The sequence below is a fragment of the Paroedura picta genome, chromosome 3, assembly GCF_049243985.1.
Source record: "Paroedura picta isolate Pp20150507F chromosome 3, Ppicta_v3.0, whole genome shotgun sequence".
NCBI lineage: Eukaryota > Metazoa > Chordata > Lepidosauria > Squamata > Gekkonidae > Paroedura > Paroedura picta.
Window position 1 is genome coordinate 118,915,464 of NC_135371.1, and position 12,610 is coordinate 118,928,073.

General features: G+C 50.3%; 1 protein-coding gene across 6 annotated transcripts in view; it reads right to left on the reverse strand.

The window, feature by feature from the left end:
* CAMSAP3 (calmodulin regulated spectrin associated protein family member 3) overlaps positions 1-12,610 on the reverse strand; it is a 44,974-nt gene that overhangs the window by 4,306 nt on the left and 28,058 nt on the right. For 4 of the 6 annotated variants that reach the window (XM_077327401.1, XM_077327402.1, XM_077327399.1 and 1 more), the window contains 8 exons: positions 10,628-10,766; positions 9,999-10,138; positions 9,323-9,416; positions 8,062-8,116; positions 6,322-6,398; positions 5,491-5,563; positions 2,712-4,428; positions 1,147-1,283 (listed from right to left, as the gene is read on the reverse strand). In XM_077327401.1, the coding sequence (XP_077183516.1) occupies positions 1,147-1,283; positions 2,712-4,428; positions 5,491-5,563; positions 6,322-6,398; positions 8,062-8,116; positions 9,323-9,416; positions 9,999-10,138; positions 10,628-10,766 (2,432 nt within the window). The remainder of the gene's footprint in view (positions 1-1,146; positions 1,284-2,711; positions 4,429-5,490; positions 5,564-6,321; positions 6,399-8,061; positions 8,117-9,322; positions 9,417-9,998; positions 10,139-10,627; positions 10,767-12,610) is intronic. The other 2 variants (XM_077327400.1, XM_077327405.1) reach the window with 1 other exon arrangement.

The following is a 12,610-nucleotide window of genomic DNA, read 5'->3' on the forward strand; positions in this document are numbered from 1 at the left end:
TCAGAAGGTCCTACTAGGCCAGGACATTTTTTAATTAAACCCACTGCACATTCTGAGCAATTACTATGTGATTGCTACACTGTGCAATTAAGTTACAGCAGTGCTTTGCAAACTGCATTCCAAAGAACCTCAGAATCCCTCAGAAGTATGATAATTGTCAGTGATGGGAGAAAATAGTTGGATTATTCAGAACCTCTCTTCCGTAAAATGAGATATTGGCCAGGAGTTGGGTGCATTCCAAAAGGCCTAGGCAGTTCCCCACCTGAACTAAGGATCTGCTCTAGAATATTCCCTAGAATCCTCTCCAGTACACAAGGAGCCCACAACTGGCATAAACTGGCATTCCTCAGCAATCCCTGAGCAATCCCTTTCCGCTGGCCAGCAGACTATTGCAATGCGTTCCTATGAAAGCCCCTGGATGCAAATAAGGGACTCAGAGAATGGAAACAGCCCATTGCTTGGCCCATCGTTTTAACAGGGCAGGGCCTGGAAGACAGAGCTGTTCCACCAGGCAAAACATCAGGTGGAATACCAGATAAAACATCAAGAAGGGCTGGCCTCAATGCCAAAAAACATTAGGAATATCAACACCCTTCCCCCTAGAGCTGGAATACGCCAGGTTTTATTGAATGAGGTTGCATAAAATGTCTGAATACTTAATAGTCTTAATCATCTTCATACTGGTTTTAAGAAGGGATTATTTCACTGTACTGTAACCCACCCTGACCTATCAGGAAGGGTGGGAAATAAAGAATAAAGATGATGATGATGAATGTCCAAAGTTTTGCTTTAAAGGAAAGTGGTGCTCTCAAAATAAATAGCAGAGGCACACATAATTGACTGCCATTCTAACTTTTCAATTTCTCAGTCATTCAATATTTTATACCTTTGCTGCCCATGCAGTGACAATAACCATGCAAAGGTCAGAGACACAAGGCCAACTGGACATATCTTCCCCACCCACCTGTCACCAGCCTGCAGAGAACTGGGTGAGAAAGGCTGGTGTGCCCGCATGGCCCCAACTTTCCTGTGCATACAAGGCAAGATTGCCCCACAGCGAAGCAGCCTCCACACAGCAGGGTGTGCTCATGCTGGAGGCCAAAAACAGGAAAGCTTCTGTGGCCCACTCCTATTGCCTCCCCTCACCTGGCCTCCTCTTTCTTCTGCTCCTTCTCCGCCTCCTGCCACTGCTTCCTGCGCCGTGCCTCCTCGCTGCGCTTCTGCTGCCTCTCTAGAAGGCTGGCACGCTTCTGGGCCATTTCTTCCTCAGCCTTCTCTTCGTCCTACACAGACACAGCACAAGAGCATAGGAGAGGCTTTCCAAGGGATGCGGTGATGCTCCCAGCTTCCAAGATGAAATACGCACTTCACACACAGAGACAAAGCTTTCCTTCTCTTACTCTCCTTTAGACCAGCGCTAGCCTGCCATCTCCTCTGAAACCGCATCTGGCAAAGAGCACCGTCCCACTCCACTCTCTGCCTTGCAACTTCTCTACCTGTTCCTACATCCATTATGTCTGTTTCCTGCAGAATCTTGCCAGCAATCAGAATTGACCACAGTGGGGGCCAACTTCATCCCCATTGTAAGAGATAAACTTCCCACGTCTGTTATTGATGTCTGGGGACGAAGGATTAGAGCTCAAAATCAGGTCAAGAAAAACACTCAGGAATCTCCGCCTAGGATTCCTGCCCTGACTTCTAAGCTGCCTTGGCCGAGGTCAGCCTGCACATGCTCTGCATTCCTGGGGTCTCTAATCTGAGCCTGAACTACTGCTCCAGAGCTCATAGATGGACATTACTAGACTTGGTGTCAGCACAGTATATGGCAGAGACTTGCATCTCCACTAGAGATCTGCAGATTCTGACACAATACAGTCTCACCTGCAGCAAAGTACCTGAGGTCTCTAAAATATGACTCTTCTTGACATGAGCATCTTAAAACAGGATTGAAGTTTTAAGAGGCAAATATCCAAATGGTATTATATGGCCAATGGGCTCAAAGAGAAGAGAAAGAGGTATGCCCTTCATGGACACAGTTTAAAAAAAGTCTTTGACCCCCATAAAGGTACTACTTGGGCCTACTGAATTATGTGAAGGAGGCACACGTACAAAGCATTGGCTTAAAAAATATTCCATACCATCTGCAAGTTATTAGTACTTGTCGATCTAATCTGCTGATGGATTCCAAGGGGCTTCTCACACCATATACCCTAGTCCCAACATCTTCAGCTATCCAGCATGAACACAAGTAAACTTACAAGTCAGCCATGAGCCTGTTCCATTTTACAGCTGGCTGATTCAAAGGAAGGAAGTTCTCCAGCTCCTTCATCAAGAACCCTCCCCCCTTTTCTAGCTTCTACATAAAAATGAGAGACTCTAGGCCAGGGATTCCCAGACAGGATTCTGGGGAGCCCTGGGGTTATGTAGCCTTTCTCAGAAGTTTGGATGGCTGCTGATATCACTAGATGTGCCTGGAGTCCACTTCCCTTGTTGCTCTACAGGCCTCATCTCTTTCCCCACAATGGAAATGGTAAATGATCTATTGCTTGACTGGCAAGGCTCCTGCATCTTATTTCCACTTCCACTTCTCTGAAGGGGCCTGCCACCACTTCTAAGCCTGTAGAATATTTCAGGGGTTCCTCTATAGTCAAAAGGTTGATAAAGTCTGCTCTAGTAGGTCAACAGCCACCCAGGGGATTTTAAGTGCTCACCTTGAAAAAGAAGCCCAGGCCAGCACGGGGCTCTGTGTCCAGTGCCTCAGTGATAGACTCCTCCAGTGAATCATCACCATCCACATCTTCCTCCTCCCCTTTCAGGCTAGACAGAGGGATTTCAATCAGGCTACTGCGCCGGTCACTGGGCGAGGAGACATCACTGGTGCCATCCCCTGAGACACGGCCATTGCCCCCTTGGGGCGGGACAGAAGCCACAGGTCTCAAATTACCCTGGGCTTCCACTTCTGGCACTGGCGGGTCCTCATCCTCAGCAAAATGGATGGAGGAACGGGTCTGCACAGGCACCTGGCTGGGTGAGAACTTGCGGAGGTGTGGAAGGTTGTCTACATTATGAGGCGGCGTCAGGACACGTGTCAGGGGTGGCAGCTTCAGCTCAACCGGCCGCGTGTGCTTGGGGCTCTTTGGAGGGGCTGGAGCCGGAGTTTTCTTGGGGGTGGGCTGAGGCGACCGAGACTTGCGGGAAGGAGACGGTGAAGGTGAAGGCGAGGAGAGCTCCAGTGAAGAGCGTGGAGGAGCCCCATCTCGGCTGGTCCTCGGGGCGGGGATCACCCAGGCTTGTGCGCTGGGCTTCTTCTCCTGCATGAGACGCTGCTGCTGTTCACTGAGACGCTGCATATCCATCTGCAGTGAACTCAAAGCGGTGTTCAGCTTGGCCACTGCCCGATTGTAGTCGCCTAGGTTTTCATCCAGCGCTCCTTTGGTAATATCTGGGGAGAAGGTCACTTGCTTGTTATCCAGCCGAGTACGGGGGCTTCCAGCCTCTTCCTCGGAATCCAGGTGGGCAAGCCGTTCCTCCAAACCCAGCCGACCATCCTCCGACTGGGATTCAGGGCCTTTCTGTAGCTGCAGGAAGGCACTCTTGCCCAAGCGCTGCCGGTGCCGGGCAAAAATGGCCTCTATGCGCTTCTTCTGGGCCTCAATGGCGCGCCGCTTCTCCTCTAGCCTGGCCCCCAACTGGCTCATCTCTGAACTGAGGGCAGGACTCTGGGCAGGGCTTTCGTCTGCCGGCACCGGGCCAGCCTCCGAGCCCTCGGAGCTGATGCCACTGGATTTGCTGTCAGTGGCTGCCAACTTCTTCTTGCGCTCTGCAAAACTGGTCATGCGGACCCCAAAGGCAGAGGAAGCCGTACTGTCAGGCTGAGAACTCAGCGAGCTCACGCAGGAGGTGGAATCATCTGGGCCTCCAGCTGGCCGGGATGGCTCCTCAGCGTCGGAGTCCAGGCTACCATCCTGGGCGGGCTCTGCCCCGTTGGGAGGCCCGTTGTGGCAGCGGTAAACGGCAGCCAAGGGTACTTTTTCTGGGAGGGAGGCTTTGGGTGGCTCTGGGGAATGCAGGTAGAAGCCATCAGGGGCCCCCTCAGGGAGCAGCCGCTCACTGCTGTGAATGATCTGCAGCGCCTCCTCAATAGTGGGCAAGTCAGGGTAGCCATCGCTGAGCCCATTCTCTACCACCAGGCCCTCTGGGTCCTTGTGCCCTGCTCCATGAAGTGATGGTGTCATCAGCCCGTTGGGGGCTTCAGCCACATCCCCAGGCCGTGGGCGAGGGGAGCGGGGCAAAGAAGAATATAGGGCAGGGGCCAGGCTATCCGAACTAACAGAGCGGAGGATGCCCACGGGGTTGCCCATCACAATGTCCACATCGCTGTCCAGGCCAAAGGGGATGCTGAAGGAGACCGCTTGGGACAACGGGTGGCTGCATGAAAGGTAAAGAAGAACATATTAGGGAGGGTAAGAAAACCTTCTTCAACAACTGGAATATCCTAAGCCTACCTCCTACCCAAAGCCAACATGTGGCTTCTCATGACCTCTTCCCTAGAAATTAGATGGCCCAAGGGGGGACGGAACTGGGAAAATAAGTGAAAGGAAACTTTCCCCAAGGTCTTTTCCTCCATTTTTCTGACAGAAAAACATGGGGGGGGGGGGGCTTGTATGAAACAGTTTGCATTATCTATCATCTATCTATCTAGTCACAGAGCAGAACATAAAAATTAGGACAGTTTGTTTTAGAACGAGTAAAATGCTTCTCAGGACAAGGTTTTTCACATTCAAACCATCACACTTTTTCCAAAATATATTTCTTTGTGCTTACTACAAAATGTGTTTACCTTCCACTTTATTTTCTTAATTAAAGATACACATGGTATAGTAACACAGGGTGCAGAAGCAACTCACTCAAGTATTAGGTATATTTACAATTTTTCTCATAGAAAACAAAGAAGAGTTGGTTCTTATATGCCGCTTCTCTCTACCAGAAAGAGTCTCAAAGCGGCTTACAATTGCCTCCCCACAACAGACACCTTGTGAAGGAGGTGAGGCTGAAAGAGCCCTGATATTACCGCTCAGTCAGAACAGCTTTATCAGTGCTGTGGCAAGCCCAAGGTTACTAAGCTGGATGCATGTGGGGGAGCAGGGAATCAAACCCAAATCACCAGATTAGAAGTCCACACTCCTAACCACTACGCTGAACTGGTATTTAAACCATAGGTATGCCAAACAGTATAACGTTAGATGTGGACAGTTATAAATAATACATTTCATGTTGTTAAATCAGTAAAAAAGTAACTACTACATACATTTTAATTATTCCTCAAAATTAATTTTTTCCCTGTGGCTTAAAATTTCTGGAAATTTCACATTTCCTCCCTCAAAATTCTATACCTGAATCTGTAGCAACAGAGGAAAATGGAATAACACCCTCTCCACACACACACCCTGGCAGGTCTGTGATCTCAAGGTGCCTGCCCATCGCTCTCACCTGAGTGGCTTCTTGCTCCATGATTTACCAAAGCCTTCTACATGGGACATGGATGTGGAGTGGTGCAGGGAACCTGAGGAGTTGAAGAGAAAAGTTATTGACCGAGAAACGCAAGTGTTGCCTCTAAACATGGCATCCTAGGCCCTCGTCAAGCGGGTGGCAGGAGTCTGAGGAGACAGTAAAACTCATGACCAATCAGATTCAGGAGAATGCCTGAGAAAAATGAGCTGTCACTATACTTTGAAGGGCAACTTAGTAAAATTCCCCACCACACCCTCAACAAAGAAGGCATTTGGAAAAAAAAAACCACTCAGTATTTCTGCATGCGAGTACACAAGCATTACCAAAGCAAACTTGGATCCCTTTTAATCTCTCACATTGTTAACAATCCATCTCTTGAGGCTGGGTTTTGTTTAGGTCTAGATTCTCATACAGAATCTTTTCAGTGAGAGTAGTTCAATTATATTATATGCAGTAAACGTTGCATAGAAACCACCTTTGCCCGTGCAATTAGGCAAATGAAAACAAGCAAGGAAAACACAGACTTAAAGGCTTCTGACACAGACTTCACTATAGCCATATATAACCCCTGAAAAATGAACAACGCTTCCTCTGGGGCCAATGGAGAGCTATCTGGCATCAAGAGCTTTCCAGACCACAAAAGTCCTTAAGCTGCTCTGGCCACCAGGGTATTTGTAGTCATCGCAAGAATGGCCGCAAAGTATTCCCAAGAGGTTTATGGTCAGTTTAACCTTGTGACCCAACAGACTTAAGGGTCTTTCCACTTCCCCAGCATGGGATGGGCAGGGGACAGAAGGAGCGGCTTCTCACCTAAAGAACCACAGAGCGGGGACTGTGCCTGACCTCCAGGCAGTAGCGAATGGCGGAAATTGAACACTGGGGAGCTGCTGAAAGAAACAAAAGAGACAAGCCGAAATCAGGTCACAACAGGGACATTCTTCCAAAGTGGCAGCCAGACCCAGGGAAGGTGGCCAAGAAGAGCTGGGTTAGCTCTGGAGGCTCCCAGATTTCTTGCTTGGAGAGGCAGGTTTGGCAGAAACTCAGGGTGGAATATACACAGCCCTGGAATCATCGCATTACGCTATGTGCGCAACCTGCATATCGAGCAAAATGCCAGTCTGTCCGTTCATGTTTAGATTTCTGCAAACAGAGTGCACACGCACTCACAGACTTGCAGGAACAAGTTCCTGTAATTTGCCGCCTAAAGACATTCCCATAGCTTAAGAATGGGAGGAGATCTCTGCCTACCCAAAGATCACAGGCTTTCCCTATTCCCCAAGAAGAACTACAATTGTTGCTGGCTTGGAGCAATTTGAGGAGAGAGGCACCACTCACTCCGGATAAGCCAAAGGAGGCTCTCTCTTGCCCAGCTGCTACCAGCTGATTATGACAGGGAATCCTCTCTTCCCCCATGAGGCCAACCAGGCCTGTACTTTCTCCCTGGAGTGAGGGGAGCCCCTCCCCTACAGCCTGAAACTTAAAGCAGCAATGAGCCACTGTATGGTACAAGGCGTTCCCTCCCCCCCCCCCCCTAATTTCTGGAATTATTTCTCCTAGATCAAGTTTCTCCAAGTGACATCTAATATGTCAAGAGGCTCTGGGCAAGGAAGAGCAACAAAGTCAATCCTTGGAAACTCGGACTACCTCATGTGAAAAGACAGCAATCCAACAGAGGACCCCCAACCCCCCCCCCCAGGTTCTCTAAAAGTAGAAAGTCCCATGCACAACAATAACACAAGGCCCCAAGACTACTTCTATTTGTGGCCACATCCCACTCAGCCTTCCCCTTAAGGTGAGTGAATGCTGGCAGGGGCTCATGGGAATTGTAGTTTATGGACATCTGGAGGGCCGCAGTTTGACTACCCCTGATTTAGATGGTGTCCCCATCCAATCATCCCCTAGAGCGGTGGTTCCCAATCACCGGGCCGCGGCTCCCTCTCCCCGCCCACCCAAGGCCGCAAGCTTCTTTTTGCGGGAGGAAGGGGGAGAGGAAAGTGTGGCTGCATGCACAAATGTGCATGCGCGGCCAGGCCACACATGCGCGTTTACGCCATGTGCAGCCACATACGTGAATTTGCAGCCACGCATGCGTGAAACTGTCGCGCATGTGCGGCTGCTGGATCACCCTCCCACACCCACCAATCCGCAGCCTAAAAAAGGTTGCAGACCACTGCCCTAGAGGAAGTAGCAGGCCTGTTTTCAAAGCCTGAGGTGTGGCTTACCAGGCTGCCAGCTACTGATGCCACTGATGGGACATGTCAGGCTCAGGAAGTTTTACTTCATGAAAAGCAACTCGAGTCTACAAAGACAGTTCTGCTAGGGTGTTCCCTTGATGGGAGGGTCAGGTGATAGAAGAGGACACCACTCGCGAGCCATCATTCCTCCTCTGTAGCTCCACGAGCTCCAGCACAACATTGGGGTGAGAGTCTGCTGTTTCAAAAGACACCCCCACCTTGCTTGCTGAAACACAGGACCCACGCCTCAGCCACAGGAACCGGCACTTGAGGGAGAGTCTGAAGGGGGCCAGAGTACACCGAGGAGCTGACTTACCTATTGTTGTTGTTCCCGCTATTGGACGTCAAAGAGTCATTCATTCCGGGGGAATCTGGAAGAAAGGCAGTGACTTTTACCAACAAGCAGGGAGGGGAAGGAGCAGGGTGAGAGATTAAGTCAACAGAAGGTCAGGAGAGGGTGGGAATGCCAACCACGTGTACTGAGGTGCAAGACAGAAACCTGCTCAGATCTCAGCTCACACAGCAGGCCTTTGTTCCAAGACTGAGGCATGCCAGGTCCCGGCTGGCTCTGCTGCAGCTCTACTTACTCAGAGGGGCTCCAGTTTGGGGGAGGGCAGAAGCACACTGACTTGCAAGGAACGACAAAGCACAAAACCCTAAAGCCGTGGCAGGCGGATGGGTGTGTGCTGCACACAGGGCAACTGTATAGCACAGACTGTTTGAGCCCAACTGTCTAGACATGGAACTTGACTTCCATTTGGTGTACAGAATATGTTGAAATAATAACCTATTTGTGAAACATCCACTGAATATACTTGGAGGGGCAGTGCAATTTGCAGACAAAGCATGCAAGGTAAGGAAAAGGCTGTAAGACAGACATTTATATCCTATGCACAGACAGATTCCACAGTCATGAGGGAAAAGGAACTACAAGCTGGTTTGCTCATTTAATGGGCTGAAAGGGCCCATTGTTAGGAGCAAAGGAAAAACAGATCACTTGTGTTTAGTTTAGGCTTCCTACATTCTGTGGCCTCTGCCACCAATGCACCTGCTGTGGAAGGAAGGGGCTCCTAGATGGTAATCATGAAGGCCAGAACCTGGAGGCCGCTCCTTGTTCTGAGAACCAGCTTTTAGCTTTAAGGTGGAAAAGCATAGATCTCATTCTTGCAAAGACCTGGGGAAATGGCGCTGCGCGTCATAATGACTCCAAGGTTCTATATGTGAGCGTAATCTAGGCGTTTCTGGACACCTCCCTTTCTCTGTGGCACTCTGCCTTCATTCCCCCAGGAATCCAAGGCCTGTAAAAATCCAGTCCTCCCCTCAGAAGTACTCTAAAGTGAGCACCTTCGGTACATTATCAGAGGGTGCTTCTTCTAAGGGCATTTAGAATTCCTGGAGGATGATATGCCCAACCCTCCTCCCATTAAGAGCTATGCAAATATGGTTGCTGCATGGCAAGACTTACTACAGGATAGTAAGTGCAGGGCAGCCATCCACAGGTAGGCATTCATCTCACTAGTTGCTTGCCACGTTCACAGCAAGCTACCCAACACAGACAGCACAGACTACCTTCTTACCTTGGAGACTGGACAGCTCCTTGGGGCACACAAATTCTGGTTTAAGCACCTCAAAGCACAGGAAAAGCTCTGCCAGGAATACTCCAATATTCACCTGGGGAAACAGAGCAAGAAAGCCAGTGAAACTCTCTGCACATTGAAGCTCTCTGCTTTCTGTCCCCTAAAACACTCAGAACCAAGACCTGAAAGTTTCTACTCCTTGGGATGGAGGACGCCAGCAGGGTCTTTTGCTCTATCCTCTGTATAACCCAAATCAGACTCCTCGCGGACTGCAAGGTGGAGTCCAGGAGGAGAAAGCCTTCCTAGTGCCTGAACTTCTTCCCTCACCCCCTGCCAGGAGTTCTCTGCCACCCATCACAGAAGAGCCCCCCTTTGTCCCTGCAAGACCTCACTCTAATTAGTGCGGCTGGAGGCCCCAGCCAAGGCTCATTAAGGCCAAGGCAAGTGGTGCTGTCCAATTGGCTGTGAATGGCCCACTAGTTCCACATGAGCAGCCAAAAGAAACATGGAGCCAGACCTTCCCCCTCTGCCCTAAGGCTGCAGTCCACTCTCTCCTAGTGGCCGTTCTCCTCCCTTGCAACCACAGCCAGGCTACAACCCCCCTCCACCCCCCAGCAGGACAGCTTCCCTGACTAAACATGTTCCTGGCTGCTCTGCAGGTCCTGACTTCACTCACCTTCAGTGCGGGTGGCATGTACAGCAGGTCCTCCAAGGAGAGGAAGCAATAGCCACCCAGGTAGTCCGAAGAGAACCCCTGGATCAGCTGCAGGTTATACAGGCTGTCTGCCACCGACATGGTCTCCTTCAGGCACACATCTGCCAAGCAGGGGAAGCACACAACGGTACATTAGTGGAGAGGGTCACCGTTCACAGACCCACAACTTCAAATGGCTGCCCTACTCCATACACCAGGGGTCCCCAACACATCCCCCATGGAAGCCGTGGCACCTGTCAATGTCTTACTTGACACCCACCCACTCTTTTTAGAATGTGAGTGGGGTCATGTGGGACTCTTACCCAGGACAGAATCTATCTGCCACTGAAGATCTAGAGATTAAAGTAACCTTGTTTCAGAGGCAGCTGGCACTACAGTGTTGGTTCTCTTACCTCTCTTTCCCAGCATATTTTTAATCACGCCTCTTCTCCCCTGTACCTGCGCTTCCTCTGTGTGTGGCTCCTCCCCCTGCAGCAGCCATTTTGTATCAGAATTCCAAATGTGGCCACAGTCTCTGAGAGCTCACCGGCCGCAGCAAGCCCTAAAGCTGCATTTGCCCCCATATTAGCCCCCTCCAAGAACAAACTCACCCTCTAGCCGAAGAAGCTGGGGGCAGTAGTAGTGGATAGTGGCAGCAATGGCACCCCCGTTGGCCAGATCCTTCAGGCCTGTGATGGCAGGGAAGCAGGGAGTCTGCTTGGGCAGTGCCTTATCCTTCCGATAGCGGATCTGGGAAGAAAAAAGATGAAGGAAGAATTTACTATATAGACAGGAGCTCTAGAAGCCACAATGGTGCCCTCATTACCCATGGCTTCTCCCACCCTAAACTCCCCTGCCCAACACCATGCTGCTCCCACCTGACCATGCAGCAGCCTTCACACTCTCCTCAGGTTTAGACACCCAAGGAGTTAGTTAAGGGACCCAGTGGCCTCAGGCTCACTGGCCCAACCAGAAAGAGCGCATGCGCAATAGGCGACCTCCCCCCCAGCCCAGATGCCAAGACCAGAGTGCATGCTGGGAGGGACAAGGGCATGAAGCGGGGGGAAGGGACAAGCTAGGAGTGGCAAGAATCCTTCAAAAGCAGCTGAGGAGAGAAGCAGAGGGAAGGAGGGAAGGGACGCAGCCATTAGAGAGGAATGGACAGGAGACACGCTCCCTTCCACAAAAGCTCTGCATCACCCCAAATAATCACTCTTCACCATTTCCCCTAGGGAGGCTCTGGCCCCACGTCCAGACCAGTGAGCTAGATCACCACTAGAGTTGTGAGGTTGGGGGTGCTAACTGGGACACTGTGCACTACAGGGGAGAGGAGCAGTCTGTCGATTTCCCCCTCTATTAAACTACCACAGGTTATTATCACTTCCCACTCCAACATGCTTGTCCTCACCCCAGGACACAGCAGACAAGACAACAAAGGCAGCCCCCCCCACACACACACACACACACACGCCAGAGACATACACAGAGCAGGGCAGGCTGTGCGTCAACAGGGCACAGAGAGGAAAGGAAGTGGTGCACAGACAGACACAGATACCCAGCAGGCCAACAAGAAGAAGAAAAAGAGGGAGACAAATAATTAAGTGCTGCAATCCCCCCATTCCTGCTGCAATGAGCTGGAGGGGGGAAGGGTTACATCTTGGTATGATGGGAGAGAGCTGGCCACGTATGGCAAATGCTGACCTACCTCTTACTCCACTTCCTAGCAGACCCCAGAAGCCAAGAAGACTAGCAGAGATCATCTTCTCAGCCACCACTTAGTATTACCTTTGGGAGGGGGTGACGAGACCCCAAATAAACAGCAGCTGGGAAGGGAGTCACCGGAATGTGAGGACTGGAGCAGCAGGTCAGCAACCCGGCTAGCAGTCCCATCAGACCTTGGAAGCTAAGCGGGGTCGGCCCTGGGTAGCACTCGGAAGGGTGACTTCCAAGGAATGCCAGAGTTGTTATGTGGGGGCCGGCAAGGGCAAACCCTTCTGACCGTCTCTCTCCTGGCAATCAGACAAGCTTAGGATCTCCTGGCTACATAACACACGTGCCATACGATAAATGAAATAAATATTGCCTTTTATGATGATGACTCCCTCCCTCATCCACTCAGTTTCCCTTCCCACCCTGTCCCTGGTAATTCTGAAGGGAAAGGAGGATTGATGCCTAAGCCACAGGGTGCTTAATAATAATAATAATAATAATAATAATAATAATAATAATAATAATAATAATAATAATAATAATAATAATAATAATAATAATAATAATAATAATAATAATAATAATAATGGACAAATCTCTATCAGGTCTGGAGAAAGCACTCTGCGGATCATATACGTGTAGAGACCCTTCAGCAATACAAGACTGAGAGGTAACTAACTTCTCAGCAACACTGGGGGCAAGCAGCAGATCTCTTGCCTCGGTGATATAGAATCAGGGCAGTGTGGTCCTTAAAAACATTCGACAAGGATCTGGGAGGCGGAGGTATGACTCTGCCACACCGCCATGGAAGCTTTGCCCAGTCACATGCTCTGCCTAACCTACCTCACCAAGGTTGTTTGGATGCTAAAATGGAGGAGGGGAGA